General features: G+C 41.4%; 2 protein-coding genes and 1 non-coding gene across 3 annotated transcripts in view; all 3 read right to left on the reverse strand.

Moving 5' to 3' along the window:
- Position 1: 1 nt before the first annotated feature.
- Positions 2-6,157, reverse strand: stx11a (syntaxin 11a). The gene is made up of 2 exons (XM_069661594.1): positions 6,019-6,157; positions 2-4,123 (listed from the first exon to the last, which is right to left on the reverse strand). The coding sequence occupies exon 2, from the start codon at positions 4,116-4,118 to the stop codon at positions 3,234-3,236; it is 885 nt and encodes a 294-aa protein (XP_069517695.1). The 5' UTR covers positions 4,119-4,123; positions 6,019-6,157; the 3' UTR covers positions 2-3,233.
- Positions 807-889, reverse strand: trnal-uaa (transfer RNA leucine (anticodon UAA)). Its single transcript has one exon. It is a non-coding gene; the product is annotated as a tRNA-Leu (tRNA).
- Positions 6,158-6,324: 167 nt separating the features above from the next.
- The window catches only part of LOC138591797 (syntaxin-11-like), a 33,538-nt gene continuing 15,975 nt past the window's right edge, over positions 6,325-23,887 (reverse strand). The window contains exons 2-3 of the mRNA XM_069662488.1: positions 11,298-11,401; positions 6,325-8,450 (exon numbers count right to left, since the gene is read on the reverse strand). Coding sequence (XP_069518589.1) covers positions 7,555-8,448 — 894 coding nt within the window. The 5' untranslated portion in view covers positions 8,449-8,450; positions 11,298-11,401 and the 3' untranslated portion in view covers positions 6,325-7,554. The remainder of the gene's footprint in view (positions 8,451-11,297; positions 11,402-23,887) is intronic.

Consider the following 23,887-nt stretch of genomic DNA (forward strand, 5'->3'; position numbering starts at 1 on the left):
CTGAAATGAGAAAAATGTTTATTGATCATCCGCTAGATGGCGCCACATACAAATAATTTCAACATATCACATGAAAGAGATTGAAATGTTGGCGCAATCTTTCAACTGGGATGAATCATTATGTGACTTTGTCCCTTTACAACGTGTGTAAACTGTGCAGGGTAAATAGGATGAGGAATGAAGGAAGCAAACTTGTATATTCACATGTAATTGTACGAATGAAAATAGAAATTTAAAGTATTTTAATCATATAAAATTAAATGATCACCTTATCCTCACAACATTTTAGCGTGCACCGAAAAGACATTCATGTTCCCATTTTCTTCTGTTGACAGATCAACAATCAACACGAGAGGAATGGCAGTTTTACCAACCACGTATATTGAATATGTGACTTGGCTGCAGTATTTTTTTCTACATTTGGGGACAGATTATTCCTTCAACTTTCCATTCATGCTCCCATATTTACCAAAACATTCCAATTTCAAAAGGGATACAAAATTGCATCAGACTCAAATGTGTCAATTATCTCAGCTGCAGTGTGTTATATTTTAATAAGCTGAGGATGAAATATCTGGGTATAATTTGCATTTGCTGGTACCTCTTTTACATTAGTAACAAGCCTGCAGATTGTTCCTTTGTGAAGGATCAGGGGTCAGCATAAACACACCAATGCAAGTTAGTCTTGTCAGGCAAACTCAGCAGGACAGGAGTCACTACTACACACGAGAGCAAGTTCAGCTTCCTGGAAGCTGTCGTGACCTTTAGTTTGGCCTTTTCAATCACTGTTTAAAATTTCCAGCATTTACCAGGAGTGGGGTTCGAACCCACGAGGACATGCGTCCATTGGATCTTAAGTCCAACGCCTTAACCACTCGGCCATCCTGGTGTTGACATACTGTCAGCCTGCTTTAATCATGCAAATACAAGACTAGCACTGGCAGGAATGGATTACCAAAGGGCCTACAGGGCACAACCCCCAGGGTCCCAAGATAACAGGGGTCACTTTGAAATGTAAACACTTAAAATCAGTCACAATCAATGACAACAAAAGGACACAAAACTACCCCAAGAAAACCCTGAGTTACTTTTAATCTCAGCCTGCCGCTACATAGAGGGGATTGGGGGTCTTACATGTCTGCACCTATGGGCCTAGTAGCTAATAATCCATCCACGAGCATAACAACATGCATATGCCTCCCTGAGTTAACTTGTGACGCCACAGTGCAAAGTCATTCTGCCTTTAAACGCCACAAACCACATCATGCTGCTGAGGAAGTGCAATCATTACAGCTCTAAAAGTGTTTCAACACAGTGCAGAGGCAGTAATTCTGCAAACACCCACTGGTGTCCTGAGCACAGTATGAAGAGTGATGACGGTCTTAGTCACAGAGCCTCTCAGCCTTTGGTTTTAACAGGTGGTAACTGGGAATGCCCCAGTGGGCGATGAACTGCCACACACAGGAAAATACAGGTCTTTTGAATATTACTATCATTACTCTGAGAGGACAAAGAGATAGGCTTGCTGTGCAAACAGAAAGTACTCTGACTAGATTAGTTTCCCATTCACTATTGTTGTCACACTGCCTGAAAGAACATCCATGTGCGTATTAACTCCCTGTTGTATACAACAGCCTGCCCTATGGTGAAAATGTGATTAACTTTGGTTGTGTGTCTGTGAAAGGCATCACCTGCAGTACGTAAGCACGTATGGAAGGAAGATGACGCCATTTCATCTCTGAGAAGGTGGGGTAATACAAGAAAGTTGTCCTTCACATGAAGAAGAAGAAGTCCTGGCCTTTCGCTGGTGATTATTATAAACGAGGATGGCTGACAAAAGATTACACAATCCACACTCATCTATCTCTCCTCCCATGCTAACCACAACTAGAGGCTGAGGTGTTTCTTAAGACGTGTTAAGCAATGGCTGTCATAAGAAGTACACCTACATAAAGTTCCAGTTTCCAGAGAGGCTACTTTGAGGCTGTGAAAAGAAGTCTAAAGACATATTTAAAAAGCAACTCTAAGGCATTTAATTACATAAATACTTAAATATCTCACAGAACATTACAAAGTTTAAAGCTGAAAGTTGAAGGACAAAGCTGAGTTATGTTTTGAGTTAGAGCTTGGATGTTTTTACAATAATGAGGCATCAGGAAATGTAATTCACCCGTAACTCACTTCATGTATTTGCATATTGACCTTTGGTTTGAAATGTAGACCAGCTCACAGAAGGAAACTATACTAGAGACTAGAGTTGTAAAATTTTGACACCACTGTTTAAAAGTTAGGTCAGTGACAACTTTGAGCTAAATAAACACAAAAATTAGAGGCTGACTGATGTATCAGTCGGCCGATACTATCAGCCGATACTGGACAATTACAGATATATCGGCCTCTTCACACGTTTTCCCAATTTATGCGCGTATGAAAACTTAGGGCCTGTGTCCGCTAACAGCGCCCACGACCTCAATTTCAGCGCGCTTCTCGCCGGCGCTTACTGTTGCTAGGTTACGAAAGTTGTCTGGCAATTGTACCCTCAAAAAAACGTAACGATCTGCTTCTCCTCCGCCAGGGTTAGGGTTAGTTGACAAAGCTGATATCTGAAGTCCCGCCCCTTCCTGATTTTAATTTGTTGGTGAGGGAGAAGTGACATTGACGAGCGCGGCGGTGTTCCAAAAGTTGAACTATTTTCAAGTGAGAGCGCAATGACAAGTGCTGAAAATGCTGAATTGCATTGCTTTTGTAAAGAAAATAGGCGCTGCCAGCGCAAAAAAACAGCGTTAGTGAACACAGGCCCATATAAAACAAAAAACAATGCTCACAGTGATTCAGCAGAAAGTGCTTTGACTCAGCTACAAAACTCTCAGAACTGTCTGCAACACAGGTAGCAGAGTATCACAGGTAAGCAGACTATGATTGGTTGATGATGTAATAATAATGTTTTTTGTTTATGAAATAAGGTACCTTTGCCTTGTCATGTCGGTTCAAAATTGGTGCCCAATCCAGATAGAATTTGTCTATTTTCATACCATCTCAAAGATACACTATATCGGCTGCCATATCTGTAAGCGGTGATGTTTCTCCCTCTAATATCGGTGCTGGTATTGGTCTGAAACATTAATGTGGCTCAGCAAAAATGAAAGCAAACACATTACAGGCACGTGTGCACAGGAAGCTGATTCTAATCTGATCTCGATATTCTAATTAGAAACATTAACACTGATGCTGTCTCATCTGCAGCAAGGGCAGCAACAACAGAACAGTTTCTTGCATGGATGTTCCTTCTTGTACTTCACAGCCTGCCTGATCTGAGCCGTCGCCTTGGCTGCATAGTCCTGAGTCGCACTGACGTTAGCTTCTATGTTGTCCAGCATGCAGCCCTGCTCCTCCACCAGCAGGGCCATCTGGGAGAAGAGCTCATGAATGTCCCTGATGCGGCCCTCCAGCTCCAGCAGCTCCTTGTGCCGGCTCTCGATCTCGTTGAGGGCGGATCTGGCAGTCCTCCCCTCCAGGAGCAGATTATCCGAGAAGACGTTCCACTTGCCCGTCTCGATCATCTCATCAATCTGCTCCCTGCTCACCTCCTTGCCCATGATCTCCGCCTGCCTCTGGATGCGCGTCTTGCAGTTCTCCCTCTGGGTCATCTCGGCCTCGTTGTACTCGGACATGGCGTTGTGGAAGGCGGCGGTTAGAGAGACGTACTGTGAACGCACCATGCGAGCCACAGCAGCTGTAGGCCCGTGTTCCTCCTCCAGGTCTTTGCTCAGCTTCTGCAGCTTCTGAAGCCGATTGTAAATGGACTCCCCTCTGGCCTTGATGTCCCGTCCAAGTGCATTGGAGTCCCGTTTGATGCTGCTGAACCTCCTGACGGACGTGAGGAACCTGGTGTTCTGCTTCCCGAGACGCTTCACGTCCATCCTGAGCAGCAGCATTTCCTTCCGCAACACCTGGGCCTCTTTGAAGGTGCGGTCCATCGCGTCTTCGCCCTCAAACACGATGGCTTGTTGCTCCAGATGCTCCTCATCATCCTCAGAGAAGGGGTTGTCGCTATCCTCAGACCTGTGCTCCACCTCTGCAGGTTTGGCGGTCAGCAGCTCGCCCAGTCGGTCCCTCATCTCACCTGGAAGAGGGATCAAGACCTTAAGTGACCACTTTAAAAAATGTATAGAAAATGAGCTCTCTGATGAAGACTTAGATGAGAAGATACATACCAATCTCAAACCTAATTGCAAATATAGTTACAGCCAGCAGCAGTTATTTTAGCTTGGCCTAGCTGAGCTTAGCGCAAAATCTGGAGCTAGCATGGACCTATCCAAAGGCGACAAAGTTCTTACTTTTTAGAAGCTTTAAATGTAACCAATTTTCATTCTACATTCTACTGTTTAATTTTTTAGAGTTTTTGTTTCATGGATTGTTCCTTTCCCAATGAAACTTAGCACGCTGACGTGGGTTTTTCAGACCCGGGAAGACCCGCTTATAAATGCCGATTGTCTCCTTTCCCATTGCCAGTGGAGTATACTGCTTTCAGTCTCTTTTCTGCTGCGTCTCCGCCTGACGTCACAAACGTGTTGGAAACATGGTTAGTAAACAGTGAAGATGTTACGGTGTTTAGGTCTTTATTGTGTCTATTTATCAAACTTGGCGCAGACAAATTTGGAACGATGTTGGAGCGCTGCTCGGATGGAGACGGACAGAATTTGTAGCTGAGATGACAAGGAGTCGCAGAAGCGACGGAACATAGCATCACACCAGAAAGGGGGCGGAGCTAAGCGTGTCGACACTGGCTTTGTGTTCCCTTCATTGCTGATCAGAGCCGAGGCGATAATTACCCGGGCCAACTGTAGAGTCATTTGACCCGGGTCTGAATGCCGATTGTAGCCTTTCCCACTGGTCAAAAAAGCCGGCTGTTAGCAGGTTTTTTGACCAGTGGGAAAGTGGCTGTAGCGACCCCTGGAAGTTCATGGTCCTGATTATTAATTAGTCCAGCACACCATCTCTTCATAAAATAGCAAATTGTGGAAATATCCAAAATGCAATCCATCCAATGACACCGCAGATTTATCCTTTGTGAACTGTAAAAGGGTCCCAGGTTGGGAAACCACTGGACTCCACTACCTAACTGTGAATGGTTCAGACTAGTTCAACCTCAACCAGCTATGCTATAGAAGGCTGCTTACACAATGATGACTCAGTATTAACGACCTAGTAATGTGAAATATAGTAACATTATTATATACTGTATATTGTCATCAGTGCCAGGCTTAATTTGTGTGCAGATCAATACTTTTACTTCTTAAATATAACTTTGAATACATTTTTGGTAATACTGACTATGATATATCTATACTATTAGACATCTTGTTAATAAGTCATCTCAACTTGTTATTTTCTAAGTATGAGTAATGTCTCTATTTATAGGCTACTGTACTTCCTGTGGTTTTTTATATTGCATTTCAAATATAGTGTTGTGCTGGATGTGGAGGGGAGGTCATGATGGGTAATAAACAATGTTTTAACTTTACAAAAAAATGTTATACTTAACCTTCTTTTGTATATAATTTGGAAAATTAATTTAAAAGAACTAATCTGACAGCATGTTTAGGACTTAAGGAATTCATTTATTCTCACTAAACAACAACATATTAGAAGAATACTGATTAATTAGTAGGCTACTTTTTGAACTACGTAACTGTTTAAAGCCCTAAATAGGAAAAGTATAGTGTTAGTACTCAACTGTGACGTTTTCATCGTTTACTTTAATCACAGGGCGTCGACTTGAGACTATTTCCTATCGAGATAAACTGTTACGCAGCTCTAGTGCGTTATGTTAAATACAGTTTTTAAAAAGGAATAAATGTAAGCATCATTGGCCAGGACAGGTGAAAATAATGAGGAAAAGGTTGAGAACGACGAGCTGCTGTAGAAGTCAGCCTGTAGGTCTGTGGTGAGTTATTTTTTGAATCACTACATCGATTATTTTCGTTAACTTCGTGATAAGAAACAGAGTCCACATACCTGTTTGTGTTCTCCTCCTGTGTGTGTCCTATTCTGTCAAAGTCGTTAAAGAAGAAGAAGAAGAAAAAAAAGAAGAAGAGGCGACCACGGAAAGGGTCATTTCCTCTTTTTCTCTCCGGTATATCACCAAGTTTCAACACGCGCAGGACTCATGTGTCTCGCAGGATATCTCGCAGTCTCACTTCATCACTCTGATGCAGCAGCAGCAGGTACTAACGCGGAAGATCACGCCTTCTTTCACCCTCCACATTACACACACTTCAACGCTTGTTTGAGGAAGCCTACTTTTCAGATTTTAGCGGGGCATACAATTTATTGTGAGAATGAGAGACACAGGTATACCAATGTGTTAAGCACCAACAAACAAAAATAACATCACACCTTTTTATCCTAACATGAACAAAAACATGTCCAAGTTCAATATTGATCTTGAAATCAGCCTTTGACATCATAAAGGTCCACTGAGTAGCTGTTAGCTAAGAGCTAGCATAAATCAGCTGCTGTTTCCAAGATCAAGAAGAGAAGAGATTATATGACAGATCATTTTTTCCCAGCAGTTAGTTCCAACCAAGTAATCTGAGTGGATAAGAGGCATTCCATGAGTGCTGATATAGAGCACAACATCACTGGGACTTTTCACTCTGTGTATCACTCCGCCTCAGCCACTGTTAATTAACATTACAGCAGACCTTAAACATCTACACTGATCAAGCTATTACCTCTGAATCACACAACAAATCAATTAAAACCTACAATGTAGCCTACATGATAAAAAAAACAGCTGATCTGTGGACATGTGGACACAGAGTGTGGGAGAATGTTTGGGTTGCTTGGCAACAAAAGTCCATTTTCAGTTACGTTGTGGAACTAGCTGAGTTGGTGGCGCAATAAACAATAATCTTATGCAGCCTCGTGTCTAGGACCGAATCACAGCTATGTTGATATTCAGTTCAACGTCACTCCCTCTCATGTGATATTGCTTAAGTTTGGTAAAAACCCAGTGATGTAATGAAACCTTTATGCAAATACTGTGCTTATGTACAAATTTGTAGTTGACTCCTTGGGTATTTTTTTTCATTTTTACTCCATTACAAATCAAAAGGAAGTGTTGGATTATTTCCTCCAATTATTTTCACATCTTAAATTAATTACGTTGCAGCTCAAGATTATACATAGAAAAAAATATGATGTACTTGTACTTATATTACATTTATTTAGCAGAGGCTTATAACGATTCACAATAAAGTGCATTCAACAATGTGGATACAACAAGTACATCATCCAGTAATAAAGGCTTCATTATATTTTAAGTGCAAGTGAAAATACGTATTGGAGTATTTTCCCAGTATGTTGCATAGCCTGTAGCTTTATGCTAATGTGGCTCTGTGCTAATGTAGCTTAATGCCTTTAACAGCTACTTTATGGAACTTGTTGTTTGTGTCAGTGAAGGGACTGATTGTTGAGAACAATGTCCTGTTCTTTTATTTTGTAGTGCTCTTCTGACCACATGGACCGGCGCCCCGGCCTTCATCAGGCTCAGTTGTAATAACACGGAAAGCAGCCACAGAACAGCTTCTTGAAAGGGTTGTTTTTGTCAGATGTCTTGGCTCTTTCCAGTCGCTCCGTGGCCTCCAGAACGATCACTCCAGTGTTTTGAACATTTTTCTGGATGTTATCGATGCCCGCCCCCTGCTCCTCTACGAGCACAGCCACGTCCAGAAACAGCTCCTGGATCCCCTGGATCCTCTTCTCCAGCTCCTGCAGCTCCCTGTGTCTGCTCTCGATCTGCAGGAAGGCAGAGCGAGCCGTTTTTCCCTCCAGCTGGACGCTGAAAACATTCAACTCGCCGCTCTCCATCATCTCCTCCAGCTCCCCTTCGCTGACCTCCCTGCCCACCACCTCCATCTGCCTCTGGATCTGCCGTTTACAAGCCTCCCTGTGGTTCATCTCAGCGTCGTTGTAGCTGAACATCACCTCCCGCAGAGCGTTGCTGAGACATTGGTACTGTGTTCGAGCGATGCGTGCTGATGGGTCAGAGGCGCCACGCTGGGCCTCCAGTTCCCCTCTGTGGTCACTCATCATGTGCAGCCGATGCAGCACGGCCTCCCCCCTGCGTTTAATATCTGCCCCGATTGCATTGGAGTCCCTCTTTGTCTCACTGGAGTGTGAGGTCTGGTTTAAGGTCTGGAAGTTCACATCTTTCAGCTCGCTGATGTCGTTCTGGATCTGCTGGATTTCCAGGCGAATTTCATTGGACTCCTGCAGGACGCCGTCCAGGTCCTGATCAGGATGTGAGGATGAGGATGATGTTGATGCTGTGGCTCCATCAACGTCCCGCTCTGAGAAATTGTCCAGCTCCACCATAGTGAAACCCTCAGGGTCAGTCTGCAGAGTCTGCTCCTGCTGCAGGTGGCTCAGCCTGTCTTTCATGTCTGAAAGGAAAGAGGACAAAACAAGAGAAAAGATTTATTCATGTGGGTGAAAGAATCTGCCCATCATGTCTAGGAGATAAGACTTTCACAAGGGATGATAAGTTACATTTGAGGACTCAATAAGTCCCATCAACTGATCCGCTTAAAGTCAGAGGAGAAAACATATAAACACAACACTGACACAGAATGATCACTTTTAAAGGGGTCAGTTTTGTCAGAAGAAGCCAAAAAAATCTGACTTTTTGTTCTCTTGAGTGAGACATCTCAATCATACATCCACTACAGTACACCTCAACTTCTGAAGACAGTGATGGAGTGCCCCTTTAACTTGAGATGACTAAAATATCGTTACATAAGCTACAGTTAGCAGCATAAGGTCCCGATCAGACAGAGCACAATCTAGCAGCTGGGGGCGGCTTTTTTGTAGTTGTATCCATTGAGAGGGACGCTTTTTGCATTGCTCTAGCGCCTCACGTTTTTCCGCTCTGTGCGCCTCACGTTTTTGAGGAAACGCTCTGATCGCCTCAAGCTGAAAAAACTTCAATTCAAAGCAGAAGAGCGCCTGACGTCATTGGTGTTTTTTCTCATTGTCCGATTGGATGAATGGAGAGGCGGGCTCCATCTCTGGACAGATCTCTGTTTCCCTGTGTTTAATGTAATTGGGAACAGCCCCTCACCCTCCATCAAAGCCAGAGCAAGTGCCCTCCCCCTGTCCATTTTTTAATGCAGATTTAACTAATCTACTAACACTAAGTTATGTGTTTTAGCTAGCCAAAATAAATGGGAACAGATCTGTCAGTTTACAAAATAACGGTTAGGTTAATGACAACAGTAAATATTCACTGTCTTTTAGCTCTGTTTTTGGTCTCCTCCAACTTCTGAAGGAATAATCTGACTATTCAGCTTCTTAATGCTCCACTAGTTGCTTCCTTTGTTTGTCTGCTGTTTGGCGATGAGCAGGTGGTGTACAGGGGTCGGCTACAGCTTGTTTGGCTATAAAAAAAAGTTCCTTAAGTGCCTGTAAACGATGAGAGCAGCGACAGGGAACAAAACATGATAGTTTTTTAGTTGTAAAGTTAAAACAATAAACTGAAAGAACCAAAAGGGAAATCTAAGTGAGTTTATCACTATGAATTCCTCACTTTCAGCATAATCAATATTCTTAGTACGTGGCGCTCCTGACCCGTCTGCAGCGGTGCTTAGCTTAGCTTCCATGTAGGAACTCCAGCCAGCTTGTTCTAACAGGGGCCGTGATGACTGTTATCTTCTGTATGTAGAACACTTATTACTTATAAGTACCTCATACAACCCCACTATCCCTTTAAATCTGTCTTCTTTTCTGGTGAAATACTAATGTAACAGGATTGGGCAGAGGACGGGGTAAAAATGGTAGCGCAGCAATCAGACACAGAGCCAGGATAACGGAGGAAAAGGGGTTTTTATTTACCCTAACAGAAACTCTGCGACAAAAACAGAAAATGTAGCTCCTTCAGGAGGCCTGTCACTAAATCTACAAAAGAAAAAGACTACCTTAGCCGGGCCGCTAACCGACTTACCGGCTCTAAATGCCACCAAAACGTTTGTCTTGGGTATCACAGTGGAAGAGACAGAGAGCCTCCTACGCCCAGCATGTGCCACCCGAACTGAACTCCCTGATTCCCTTTGATCTTCCCTGATGTGTAGGTCAGCCCCAGGTGTGTGGCCTCCCACACCTGCTCCCAATACTGTCAATTGGGAGTGGGTGGAGCCACCTGGCAGAAATGCCTCCAATTGCCTTGCCCCTCAACCCCTTATAGAAACAATAAAAAGTGTTTAGAGCCCAAAATCACGACATTAAAACTTCTCACCGCTTCACTGACGTGTGTAGCAGGAGGAAACTGCGTCATTTCGAGGTGTCTACACTAAAAAAGCGGGAACCACTCTGATATAATATAAAGAAGAAAGTAAGTGGCCTCTTGGTATCTTTGGCTTATGCATATCCTAGAAGGTCACTTGCTACACCTCCTCCTGCAGACGTGCTGCAAAACCATTGTTGATTGTAGGTAAAAAAAATAAAAAAAAAACCCCGAACACTTCCTCCTTAGAAACTGATCATCAGCTGCCTTTCAATGCAATATACATGACAGCGTCTCTGCCTGTTAAATGCTCTCATTGTTCAAAAGGTCAAAGGCCAAAATCAAGATGCTCTTCTTAGACATTAGGACACATTTACAGGCTTACTAATGTGTAAAATATGAACATTTTACCAAACATCTGTACTGAAAAAGCAGATCCAACGTTTCAAGCACTCCTTCTTTATAAAGAAAGAAAACAGAAAGAGTGATTGATGCATTAAACAAGCTTGTTCTTGTGTTAAATGTCCTGAGCTGACTGAACACAACAAACAGGCCTCAGTCAGACACACAACAATCTTATAACATGTCAAAATGTTTGTCAGCTGTATCAGGTCATCTTAGATGAATGTACGTGACCTGCCCAGACATTTAATCTCCAGTCCGGACTGACCAAACGAGTTTTCAAGCAGAGAGTATAAAAGTGTATCAGCGTGCATGTAATCTGGTTTAAAGTAAGCGGGGATAATTAGGTTTTTTAGTGGGATTCAACGGGAAACACAATCACTAATCCTGAACAGGCTGACAAAAGCACTCATGAACCAGAGGCTCCAGGAAGTGTTTTTATTTTAAAGTTAAAGGAACTAATTTGTGTTTGTCACACTCTGCCATAAACGTGTGAGTCAAGGCCTTACATTTCAGGCTTTTAGTTCTGGTTTTGTAAAATATAGCTTTAAATATCCTCATAAACTTAGAATATATCTAAACCTACAGTATAAGAATTAATATATCTTACCTGTACTGTAGAGGATTGTCTGTAGAAGCTTTGCAGTCTCTTCCTTCTCCGTAGAACAAGCTGATCACAGAGCAGGTAGTTCAGTCCGACAGGCAGCGCGGCAACTGTAAAGAAAGAGCGAGTGTGTTTTAAAATATGATAATACATCTGTTTGAGAGGAAAGAATGTCAGAAACACAACTTTCTGCATTCCTGCCGCGTCACATGGAGGCATGAAGTCACCAACAGCACGGTGAAACCTGAAGCCTAAAGATGACAAGTGACATATCTGTTTATTATTGCTATTCTTAGAGCAGCTACTTTTCATTTATTGATAGATTTATAATGTTTTTTGTGTTTGTCAACAAATAAGGAAGTGAGGGGTTGTGAAAACAGATGTTAAGCTAAAAAAAGATTGACAAATGAGAGAGTGAGATCAAATCTAAGACAAGGCAGCGCACCGACAGTAGAGACCAAAAGCATGTAAAAAATAAAGAGGAAGTATGTCAGATATGTTTTCTTCTGAAGGGGTTGCACTGTTCATAACAAATCATAACTGAAGTCAGGAGTCGAGTCTGCTCCTCCACTTTTACAGACAGTCATTTTACTCCGATCAAAAGGCCCGTTTCTCACGCGCCGTGCACTGAAACCAGCAACCGTCAGGTGATGATCAGTCATGCGGCCTGAAAGAGGAGATGAGGTATATTTAAAGCTGGAAAATGGATGGCTCGGTCGATGCGTAGGAAGCTGTGCACTCATTTCCCTCGGCCAGCAGTGGTTTGTGTGTGATTAGTAATTTCCAGCAGCCTCCATGACATTGAGTCACACTGGCTGCTTTTCGCAAAAGGGGGGTTTTAAACAAAGTGTCGAAGCGGTGACTGCACACTCCTCCAGAGTGTAACTGATACTTTATTCTGAAGAAAAAGAGACGTGTGGACGAGGCTCAAAAGTCCCCTCCAAGCCAGAAGAGAAGTAACAAGTATACTGTATGTAGTTTCATTATTGTACCTCCTGGTCAGGGGCTGATGTGTTCTAACTTTTTTATCTGGTAACGACTATTGCAGGTAAAAGATGTAGATGTGTCATTTACATTTAAGTGCGGTAAAATATTAAAATTCTAAATATTAAATTGAACTTTCAGCTAATTAAAACCTTCACCACCAGATGGCAACAAAATATTCACTGTAAGAAACCTGGCTTTAAAAAACAGGACTGTGTCAGGTCTACTCATCTACGGAAGCCCGAAGCGGACATGATAATTGCTCTTGGCTTATTTATGTCTTTATCTCGGCATAAGTAAGCTTGTTTTCTTGTAATAACGGTGTAGTTTTCTTTTCCGTCTTCCTGCAGTGGTCCTCAGAAGAGAAAGTCAGAACACCTGAGAGAATGTGAGAGGGAAACATCAGGGAGGCGCACGCGAGCAACAAAAGATAAAGCAGAATCCTATCATGAACCATATCATGAACTGGACAAAGGCCAAGGCCATTCGGTCAGAGAGCGACAAGTACCACTGTTGGATCAGGGAGGCCATTGAAATCTGGAAACGGGCCCAAAGGACAATGAAGCGGGACGAGGGGGCAGACATGTTGTGCCACACCTGGGATGCTGTTCTCAGGAAGCGGTCGGACAGCACGGGCGTGATCAAATCTGCATAAATAACAGCTGATAAGACACGGCAGGGCAACATCACGTGACTCGTCTGAGGAAGCAGTCGAAACATGTCAAGGTAAAAAACAGCTTAAAATCAAATTGATGAGAAAAGTATTAATAACCAGAATTATTTAACCAGCTCCTCATGTTAGCTTGAGGCTAGTTTGTGAAGGCTAGCTGTCTGGATGGTAATGAAACTCTGGCTCATGTGCAGTTTCCCCTTTTCTGTCATCCAGGTGACACCTGTTCATGTCCTGTGTGAAACCAAGAGTTAATGATGGACGCATCATTTCAGCCCAAACTATAATATTTGACACAACATAACTTACAAAGGACAATGGTTATGCTGCATCACTTCTGATCATCTGTCTTTTCTTCTGCTCTTTACGAGGGCACAAACAGAGAGCTGATTATAAATGCTGGGTGTAATTAAGCTGTTTTAAACATTTACGTCCCAGTTTAAAATGTTAACTAAAGACTTTTACTGTCATTTCTCTCCTTGTTGTCTTTCTGATCAACTTTTTGTGACTTGCTTTTTTCTTCAAATGAACCTTAAAGTTTCCTGGACCTGTGAAACTAAATGGACACTCATCAATAATCGACACTTTGAGCTTGAAACTCCACTCTGAAATGTGCACTTTAAAGCTGAAGTCTGAGTTGGTTTTTATCTTGTCCAGCAGATGTCAGCGGTACAACAGTCCTCTCTGCAACATGTATTTCTTTCATTTTTTAAAGGTAAATCATCAGCCTGAAGGCTTTATTCTCTGTTTGAGTTTGCCTTCACAAAGTGTGAGTAACACGGTAATTAAGAAATAATTCTTTGGCTGTGCACAGATATTCACTGGTGTGATTGAAATCAATCAAAGCAATTGAGTTATGGGAACCATTCACAGACAGTTCATTAAAAAAGAAATCAAAATATAGTAAAATGCTGCAACTCGTCACACACGCACACGCACACACACACACACACACAGTCGACGGGATGCCATGACCAATCAGTTAGAGTCACCAATGAACCTGACGAGCATGTCTTTGAACTGTGGGAGGAAGCCGGAGAGAACCTACACATGCACGGGGAGAACATGCAAACTCCACAAGGAAAGGCCCACTGTGTCCCCCCCAACTTATTGGGCATTGTAGCAACAGGCTGCCTGTAGCTTAAGTGACTAGCAGCCTGTTGCTAGCAGTGATTTGTCGATTCTTTGACTTTTAGAGATCTTATTTTTGGGCCCTAAGGAATAAAGCACGGAAATGTTTTGTGCCACTTTGCTGTGTCATTTTTTAAATAAAAAACATATGCAAAGGAACTGTTGTTGTTGATGTAACAAGAACATATGTTGTTGTTGCTCTCTTTGCCTGTCTCTGTCCTGCATCTCCTTCTATCCCATCTCTTTTCCGGCCCATCTAGTCGAGGCAGACAGCTGTTCAACATGAGTCTGGTTCTGCTCGAGGTTAAAAGGAAGTTTTTCCTTGCCAATGTGCCTTATATTGCTAAGTGCTACTCATGCTGATTCATGTTGGGCCTCTCTTTAAATAACATAACAAAGAGTCGGTCTAGACCTGCTCTTTTTGTAAAGTGTCTCAAGATAACTGTGGTTATTATTTGATTTGATTTGATTTTGAACGTAACATCTGAATGATTCCTTAATGTAAGGTAAATATAAGTGGAGACAAAAAAGATTAATAAAAGCTATTTGAAAGTGTGTGCGTGCACCAAAACTTCATCCCCCTCCTGCATAAATCAGTGCCCTAGTTTGGCCAACCCGGTCTAAAAAGTCTGGACACGCCCCCGTCTCCATCCCTTTACCTTATTAACTTATTTCCAGCAGCAAACACAACCCAAACAATCTTACAGGCTGAAAATATTCTCGATCAAATCAAGTTATACGTACATACAGTCAGCTGATTATGATTCGAGCAGCATGTTTTTCATCATGGACCGTGGTGCATGAGTTTGAGAAGTAGAACTGCCAGGTCACCAGAACTGAGCATGTAATCAGGTGAAATCTGACTTGGCCTTGGAAACGGGGTCAGACCTGCAGACTGGGGCACGAAAACACTGGGAAACGGTTTACTGTGAAGGTGCCAAGAATGTTTATTAATCATGGATTTCAAATCTGCTAAAACCTGAGGACAAAGGTCTATTTTGTGCACTCGGAAAAGTGACACAGTTTGCCTCTGAAATCCCTCCTCCGTGTCCGATTTCGTCTTTTTTTTTTTAGAGATTTGGGAGTTTTACCTGTTTTCTTTTTCACGATCGTTAAAGTGGGTCAGAAGAGCTTTTTTTTTTTGCGTTCTTCACATGATCGAAGTACGACTCAGCCTCCATCTTTCAGGCCGTTATAAAACATCACTTAAATATTGCCGTAGTTACTAAAAATGATGTAGATTTAAGGAAATATAATTTACTTATTTATCGCACTGGCGTTCCTTTGAAAAATAAAGTAATTAAATGTTTCCATGCAGGCCACATTGATTTTAAACTTGTTATCTGTGTAACACAGCATGCTATATCTAATTTGTTCAGCTAGTTGCGTAACTGTGACATTCAAACACCGCTGACCTTTATATTTTATGTCACTTATTTCATTTCATTTTTGCTTAGCATAAATGATTCTAAAACAGACTCACTTATCAGATTTGATTCATGGCCGTGCACATAAATCAAGCCTGAAAGGACCACGCACAAAGTAAAGGCCGCGCACACACATGCAGACAGATGCGTGGGAGTGAGACCCCTCCTACATGTCGCTGCCATGCATTACATAAGGCCTCAGGAGTTCAGGGGCTGTAATTGGTGGAGAAAACATCAGCTGTTTCCAGTTACCCAAAGTTGTGACTCCAATTATTTTAACCCACTGGCTTCAGAGTTAGGTTCACAAAACAGCAGCAGTGTCTCAGATCATCTGATCTCATTAACATGAATGTCTGTCATGAGTTTGGGGATGTTTCTCTGTCCTTAGATTTCCAATGGTCTAACTGTGTTCAACTTAGATGACACATCAGTCTGTAAGGTAAACATGCTCAGCTTCAGCAGGAAGGTAATAATGAAGCAGCTGATGTACACAGGCTTCTTTTACTGTGCTGTCACTTTATTTAAATGTGACATCTTTTTTTTTCAAAGGAAATGTAAATATAACCAGTTTTAAAGACATAAAATTGAACTGTTAAACACTTAAAAGTCGCTATTTTGTCTAATTAAGATTCTTCTTCTCTTAAAGAGACAGAAAGTCTTGGAAAATGACATCTGCTCTGGTCACAGCGGATGTGTTTTCAACTATAATTCAGGTTGTGCTCGAGGTTTCTGCCTGTTAGAAGTTTTTCCACGCTCCTGTGGCTGGCTCATGGTGGATGAATGTTAGGTCAGAGTACAGTCCAGACCTGCTCTACATGTAAAGTGAAACTTTTGGACAACTTTTGTTGTGATTTGTTTTAGGGGTGGGACAAAATATAGATACGGCAATATCTCATCGTCCTGAGTCGTGCAATGCAATTAGCAATAGGCTGGCACCAAATATCGATATTTTGATTTACAAATATTTGGCGCTCTAAACAGATTTCCCAGCGATTTTGACTCACCGTGTCACTACTTCATGACTCCTCGCGGTGGTAATGTGAACGGAAATTAATCGACAGCAAGATAAAAGAAGAAGAAGAAGACAGCGGGATAAAAGAAGAAGAAGACAGCGGGATAAAAGAAGAAGAAGACAGCAAGATTAAAGAAGAAGAAGAAGACAGCAAGATAAAATAAGAAGAAGAAGACGACAGCGGGATAAAAAAAAGTAGAAGAAGACAGCGAGATAAAAGAAGAAGAAGAAGAAGACAGCGGGATAATGTCGGACAGTGGTGAAAAGAAGTCCAATCCAATGTACTGTTAATTTAATTTTCAGACTGAAAACACGTTCGTTGATTCATCTCAGTTCGTGTCTAATTCTGTGAAACTGACACCAAATTGCAGTAAATAAATACAATAATCATGCATTTGAACTTTTTAGGGGCATGTTGTATTTTTTAGTTAATCAGATATTGTGATATATCATTACATGATTGTCTTACAATATATCAATGATATATAAATAAAAATTAGTTGATGTATAGAGGGGCACTGGAAAAAAAGGGAATGTGGAAATTAGAAGCTAGCTTTTTGTCTCTACTAAACATTTAAAAGTACGACTGTTTCATGTAAAATGAGCTGGGAACCACAGCTTAGGGGTAGCTTAAGGCTATCTGGGTAACTGAAAAACATAGTCGGAAACACAATCCTCTCTAGCATTGGTCCCAAACTGGGCCTTGAAAGTACTGCAGGTGGGTCGCCAGAGTTCATTTACTTTTAATTTGTTCCGTTTTTTTCAACGTACTATTTGCTCTTCTTCTGTTGCTTTGCAAATTGTTATGTGTATGTAGACAGATTATCTGCACTGCATTACTGCAGGCCTTTCACACAGAGCTTTTCTGATTATATATTAAACTATATTGGGAAAGACTAATCTTAGTCTCAAGTGTTGATCAGTCGTGTGACTAGAAATCTGGGTGGGCCGCAGAATAATTTCAGATTTAAAGTTGGACCATGGTATCCTTATATTTGGGAATGTCTGCTGTAGAGAATTTAAGCTTAAAAAGGAGCACATTGCCTTCTGGTCAAACAGAGAACATAAAAGGACTGCAAAACAAATTACAGCAGGGAGAGGACTTAAGAGTTATTGCCCTCTAACAAATTTGTGGATGGTCAAATGACATTAGGAAAAACATGAGGACATACAGAGGGGTGACAAATAAAACAAATAACCTGATTAAATGAGATGAAAAATGCAACAATAATGTGAGACTTATACAATCAGAACAAGAAGCTGCTCTGAAGGCACATTTTAGTCCGACATCTTACAAAAGTACCTTTTACTTCTTTGTATATTATGCTTAAAATACCCCCATTTGACTTCTTTACAAGAGTTAGATGAGGAGATTGATACCACTTTCTTCACATTGCTGTGTTAAATGTAAGGCTAATGTCTGGTTAGCTTAGCATACAGACTGGGAACAGGGGGAAACAGCTAGCCTAGCTCTACCAGCTCAAGAATCATCACAACACTGTCCTGGTCAGGAGCCTTTCCAGTGTTGTTGGGTTAGGTTTAGTGTGTCTGTCCGTGGAATAGTTTAACCACCCATTAAACAACAACATGCTGTTTTGACCCTAATTGGACAGATTACCCGGGCAAGATAAAATACATTTATGAGTTAGCTTAGAATTAGCCAAGAGAAGGATTTTGTTTCCTTTGGACAAAGACAAGATAGCAGTCTCTATGCTAAGCTAAGCTAATAGGTTGCTGGATGTCTACAAAACAGATATGAGAGAGGCACCAAACTTCTTATCAAACGATGGCAAGAAAGAAAATAAGCGTACTTTTGAAAATGTCGAACAATTTAGTTTAAAGATGTTCCCGCGAAGATCTCAGTTTTGTTCTCTTTGGCGGCACCTATGGCGATACACAGAAAATGCTGGAAAACTTGCCAATTTAACAAGATGTCTGCAGTTGGCTCCCTTTGTCACGGTTGTAACTATTGATTTTTCTCGCTGACGGTCGCTTTCCTTTTTAGACTGTTTGCCTTCATCTGAGCGTCGAGTTTGTTTCTTTTTCTTTGGATTTTCACCTATTGTTGAATGTATGTTGTAATGTTGTATCTGTAGTCATCCATCTTTTCTTTGTTTGTTCAGCCATAGTAGATTACTGTTTACTCGCAACACTTGCAGAGACCGGAAAAGCAGCCGCTTAGATCCGCCTACCCTCTCTGGCAGACCCACCACACACTTTAAATGGTGACCCCTGTCAAAGAGTCAAATTTGCTCCAAATTTAAATCCATTCCAATCCAATCCGCAGCAACTTAAAAAGGTTTGCCTTTAATAAGCTTCGTTTTTTTTCCCATGTTTAATTTAGCAATTCATATTATTTACCAGTTCGGTTATACAACACTGGCACCGGTGGAATTTGAAGAACTAATGAGCTGCCACATGTGATGTGAACAACAAATACCAGGTCAACAAGCAGAGCACTGTTCCTCAAAAGATGTTGTGCACAACACCGATAAGTAAATAATCAGTAGATTCATTAAGCTGAATGGTTTTTCCTCGACCCGTCTGGAGTCAGCCCAGTTACATTTAAAGGTCGCGCTTTTCAGCAACCTTATCTGCACCCTGTTGGATTCCTTGTCTTGAGACAACCTGTTAGACTGCCCTGCTCATAATACAGTACGACGCCCACATGTCTGAGTTAATCTCTGAATTAAGTCTGTTTTGCTCCAGTTTAATTTAACCACTCAGTTGATTTTCATTTCCTCTGAAACTTCTTGATGTTGGAATCTATGGCAAGTTTTAGGCCTTCAAAGTGTTATTATATAATTTTACTGCAATCACTCTGTATAATTGTCAGCTAGTACAGTAAATCCATCCAGATGGCATTAGAAGCCTGGGACATTAATCATATCAGCATGATCACAGCAGGATTATTGTGAACAAGACACCTCCTGATGCATCGAGCATGCTCTCTGATATTTTCTGAAATTAAATCAAATTCAATTTGCCGAGTCACAACGCGTGTCCTAAAATAACCTGTAAAAATATAAGACGATGAAATATCCATAAAGAAACTGCAGAACTTTACATAAAGGGGATCTTACATTTCCACAATAGTTGAGTCCACAGGTTACTTAATGATTGTTCTTTGTTTAATGTGTTTAATTATTGACTATATGTTTTTGATTTTCAAAATAAAAGCTCTTTATTAAGAAACATTAAACAACAGATTCTGTCAAGAGACATTTTGGTACCACTTCTTGATAGGGTATAAACAAGTGATGTATCTAACGGCTTTATTAATGGTTAATAAATATTTTACCAATGCCATTCAGACAATTTATAAGTATGCAGTAATAATAAAGGTTGCTTTATAGTAAAGTAGAAGTAAATATGATCCATCTAATTTCTCTTTGATTAAAACTTACTTTACCGTATGACAGTGTTGTTTTACAAATGGAGGAAGTTAAAGCTGCACATCTGGTGTGACCAATGAGCAGGCAAATTTTAGTATGAGGTCTGCCATGTCGGTAAAAACTGGAGGGGAGTGATGGCCTCCACACACTCCTACGTGTGAGAAAATGGGCCCTCATGGGATGCCTCTGTAGTTGAAACTGCTCCGGTTGTTGTTTTTAAATATATCCTTTAAATTAAAAGTTGTGTGGCAGCAAGATTCTACCTCATCTTCATTCCTTGTTGGAGCCAGCAAACTCTATTTTTGGAGTTAGTTAGCATGTTAAAAAGTTAGTACAGGAATTTATTGTCTAGTGTTATTATTATTATTATCTTCAGTGATGCACCCGGGCATGCCAGGGGCCACCCCAGGGCTATCACACAAAAATAATGCCTCATGTGGCTACAAATGACCTACCTAACTGACCATCCTGGGTGAGCCCCCAATTTGTCTCGAACTGTCAATAAAGTCAGTAACAAAGAAGGGAATTTTAATTTATTGTAAAACTAAAGATGAAATAAATACAATTTTGTAAGTTAGCTGGGTCAGTCATGAATGCAGTGTATGGATGAGTGTAATGTTGAATACAAACAAACCAAACCAGCTGGTGGAGGCCTGCGAGGAAGAGAGGAGAGACAGACATTAGTGGAAGCCACTGAAATAAGCTGACGCCCAATTAACTCAGGTGCAGGCGGTTTCCTGATGTCCTTCCCGTCTCTGCCTCTTGGCTCCTGAACCAGGAAGTCAAGCTAACCAATTGCAGGCAGAGAGGGCGGGATTCGCAATCGTAATTGTATTGTAACATATTTATACTCACATAATTTTAATCTAACCCCGGGTTTGTCATCACAACATACTGCACACTAGTGCCACATGGCATACAGCTGGGGCCCTTTTCATTTTTTTGCCCCTGCCCCTCAAACTGCTCCTGGATTAATTTGCTTATTAAACTGCTGCCGGAGCGTCCTCGTTCAGAGCTAGGTGCAAAGTTTTCCAGTTTTTGGACAGTGTCGGTTCCCTGCTATCTTTATCACGGAATAGAACAATGAGATTTATAAGATCAAGTTCAAGCTAAATCATGACAATATGAAGTTATAGACAGCCTAAGATTAATACACAATGTGCACAAGAGAACAAAATGAGGTTAACTTTATTAATGAACAAGATGCTTTCTTGTTCATGTTTATTCATCATTCAATTACTTATTTAATTAACTTTTAAGTCATCTAACTAACTAACTAGCTAACTGTTAATCACATTTGATCTCGTTTAAGAAATAAAATAGCCCACAAAAACTACCACACAGCAAGACAGGGTTTTATCTAGACATGTTTTTAGTTTGTTCATGAACCTACCAGCTGCTGCTGCTGCTGCTTTCTGTTCCCATGAAATACCTGTTTACACCTTAACACCTATATTTCACGGCACTGTAACTTATGTGTACATGTTTGTGCAGCGCTACATGCTTGTTGATCGGACAAAGGCCTCAGTCATCTGGGGGCAGGATGTGAATCCGCTGCAGATTTTTTTTTTTTTTTTGATGCAGCGAGAGGGGGCCGGGCCGAGCCGAGCCGGGCCGGATCAGGCTCGGCTCATACGCTTCATGTGATCCTGCAGGGAGGCGTTGGGCTAAAAAAGACTTTTCCCAACACTCCGGCTGCAGCATTTCAAAGCTGACCGTCTCCCTCGCGGTGCTACCGGCGCGCTTTTCTCCGCTCACATTTGGGATATTTCCATCACTAGTGCGGCTCATTCCGGACAGCGACGCGCTGCAGCTCCGATAATGGGAGACACTCAGTCTGCGCAACGGGAGGGCAGGAAGGATGAAGCTGCTGAGGAGGAGAGCGGGACAGTGGATGATGCTCAGGCTGAGCAGAGTACCGAAGACAAGGTATCATCTCATTTTCCGCAGCTCCTGTTTGTTGACATGCTGAAATAACTCCTGTCACGCTCACAGACAAACTTCATTAGCCTTAAATGTGTTTCTCCCTTTTTAGCACCTTTGAGATTTTCAGCTAAAGCATAGACACATTGTTTTGGAAAAGCCTCTTAAATTTCAATAACAAGGCAGTTTGTTATATAAATGCTGAGGCTGGATTTTTTTGTCAGGGCATTGCAGTTGCTGCTTGCCAACACATCCATTAAGTACAAGATAAAGTCCTTGTCTTATTCCGAATGGCGTTGGGCGAGCATCAAGAACATTTGTGCCACTTATCTTGTTTGTCGAAGGTTAGAAGCTGTAAAAGCATCTGTGCTGACTAACTTTTGCTTAGTCTGAGGCTTACAGATGGGAGCTTTCGTGACCCTCTTAAGAGCCTCTTCTCCCTGTTTCATTTATGCTGCAATGCTTTGCATTTACTGTAGAAGAAAAAAGGAAACAGAGTGGAGGAATAATGACCTTTCATTCTTAAAGGAACCTAAGTAAAGCTCAGGGGAGAGATGGAATTTCCCCACGCTGCACTCAGCAGCAGGCAACATTGATTATTTGTGTACATCATGATCACTATCTGATGCTGGACAGGAAGTCAATTAGACAGCACTGTATTATGAGAATGAAAAAAGCTTTTTTCCCCCATCACTTATGAGCATGATATTGTCTCTATTTAATGGCATATTTGACCTTTGTAACTTGATTTTGGTGGAATAAGGTTCTCAATGTGCCACTGTTACAAGACTTTTGTCTTTAGTCCAGTTTTCTGATTTAAAGCTCCTGTGAGGAGTTTTTTCACTGGTTATGAAACAGACTGAAATTAATTCTGATGACTCTATATGAGCTACAAAAGCAAACCAGACCATCAGCGACAAGATTGATTATTTCTACAAAGTTATTTTTTATGCTTGAAACCGCTGACGGGGGGGTAGGTGTCAGACGAGGCGATGAACAGCACGCTGCCTTTGTTTACATTTTGCAGGGCAAAAATTTAAAGTGAGTGTGACTGTTAAAGAAAGCAGGATGAGAGTTTTTGTTACAAACCACCACTTAAGCATGTAAAGGACAAAATCAGCAAATAGATGAGCGGTACGGCTTTGTCCACAGGGGGCGCCAAAATCAACACCGAAAGTTCCTCACAGGAGCTTTAAAGTAACTCTAAAAACAAAAATATTGTTCTTCTCTCTTTTTAGTATAAATTGCAATATAACTCTGTCACCGTAATTGGCACTTTTGTATGTTAAGCTATTTTAAGATCCCAAAAGTTTTGTTGTATTCCTGTTCTGTACCTTAACGCGTACGGTATTTAGGAGCAGTCAGCCTTTTTGGTTCAGGATGACTGAAAACAAAGCGATGGCTGTTCACAGCATGTGAAACGGTGAGGACTGGAAAATCAGCTCACAGACATCCATAATCAAATTATGTCCTTCCTCTTCTTCCTCCTCTAGCATACAATGTTTCAATTTAGAGTGTGTGTTTGGCTTATCTCCACATTTAGGGGAGTGGAAGCTCACTCAAAGGTCACTCAGATAATCAGTATCAGTGTTGAACTTTTCATAACATTAGGTTTTGTTATTGTGCATAGAAAAGGCTGCTGCTGATGTGGGAACAATAAAAACCAAAAAGAGTGTGCATCATTGCTCTGTGTTTCATTAGGAGGCGAAATGTAAAAACACTTTGGCAGGAATTTAATCTACCAGGGTCTTAGACTTACAACAAGGTTTAATACATCCCTATAAGCTATTCGCATTATTGATTAATTACCCACAATAATTAGAGGACATGTGTTTGTTGTCCTCTATCCCCTGCTCAGTCTTTTTCGACTAATCTGGCTCAAGGATTTGAAATTAGGACAATTAGGGTGAAAAACTGTAAGACTACAATCACACCAACCCAAAAGTTTCAGACTGTGTTGTTTGAATGGAAACGAGGACTTTGGAACCCAATTAATTAAAGATTTAAATTCTTACGGATTTGTTACTATCATTATTATTATTATTCGGCTATGA

The sequence above is a fragment of the Semicossyphus pulcher genome, unplaced genomic scaffold (assembly GCF_022749685.1).
Source record: "Semicossyphus pulcher isolate SPU_LCO1_2020_fin unplaced genomic scaffold, fSemPul1.0.p SCAF_14, whole genome shotgun sequence".
NCBI classification, from domain to species: Eukaryota; Metazoa; Chordata; class Actinopteri; order Labriformes; family Labridae; genus Semicossyphus; species Semicossyphus pulcher.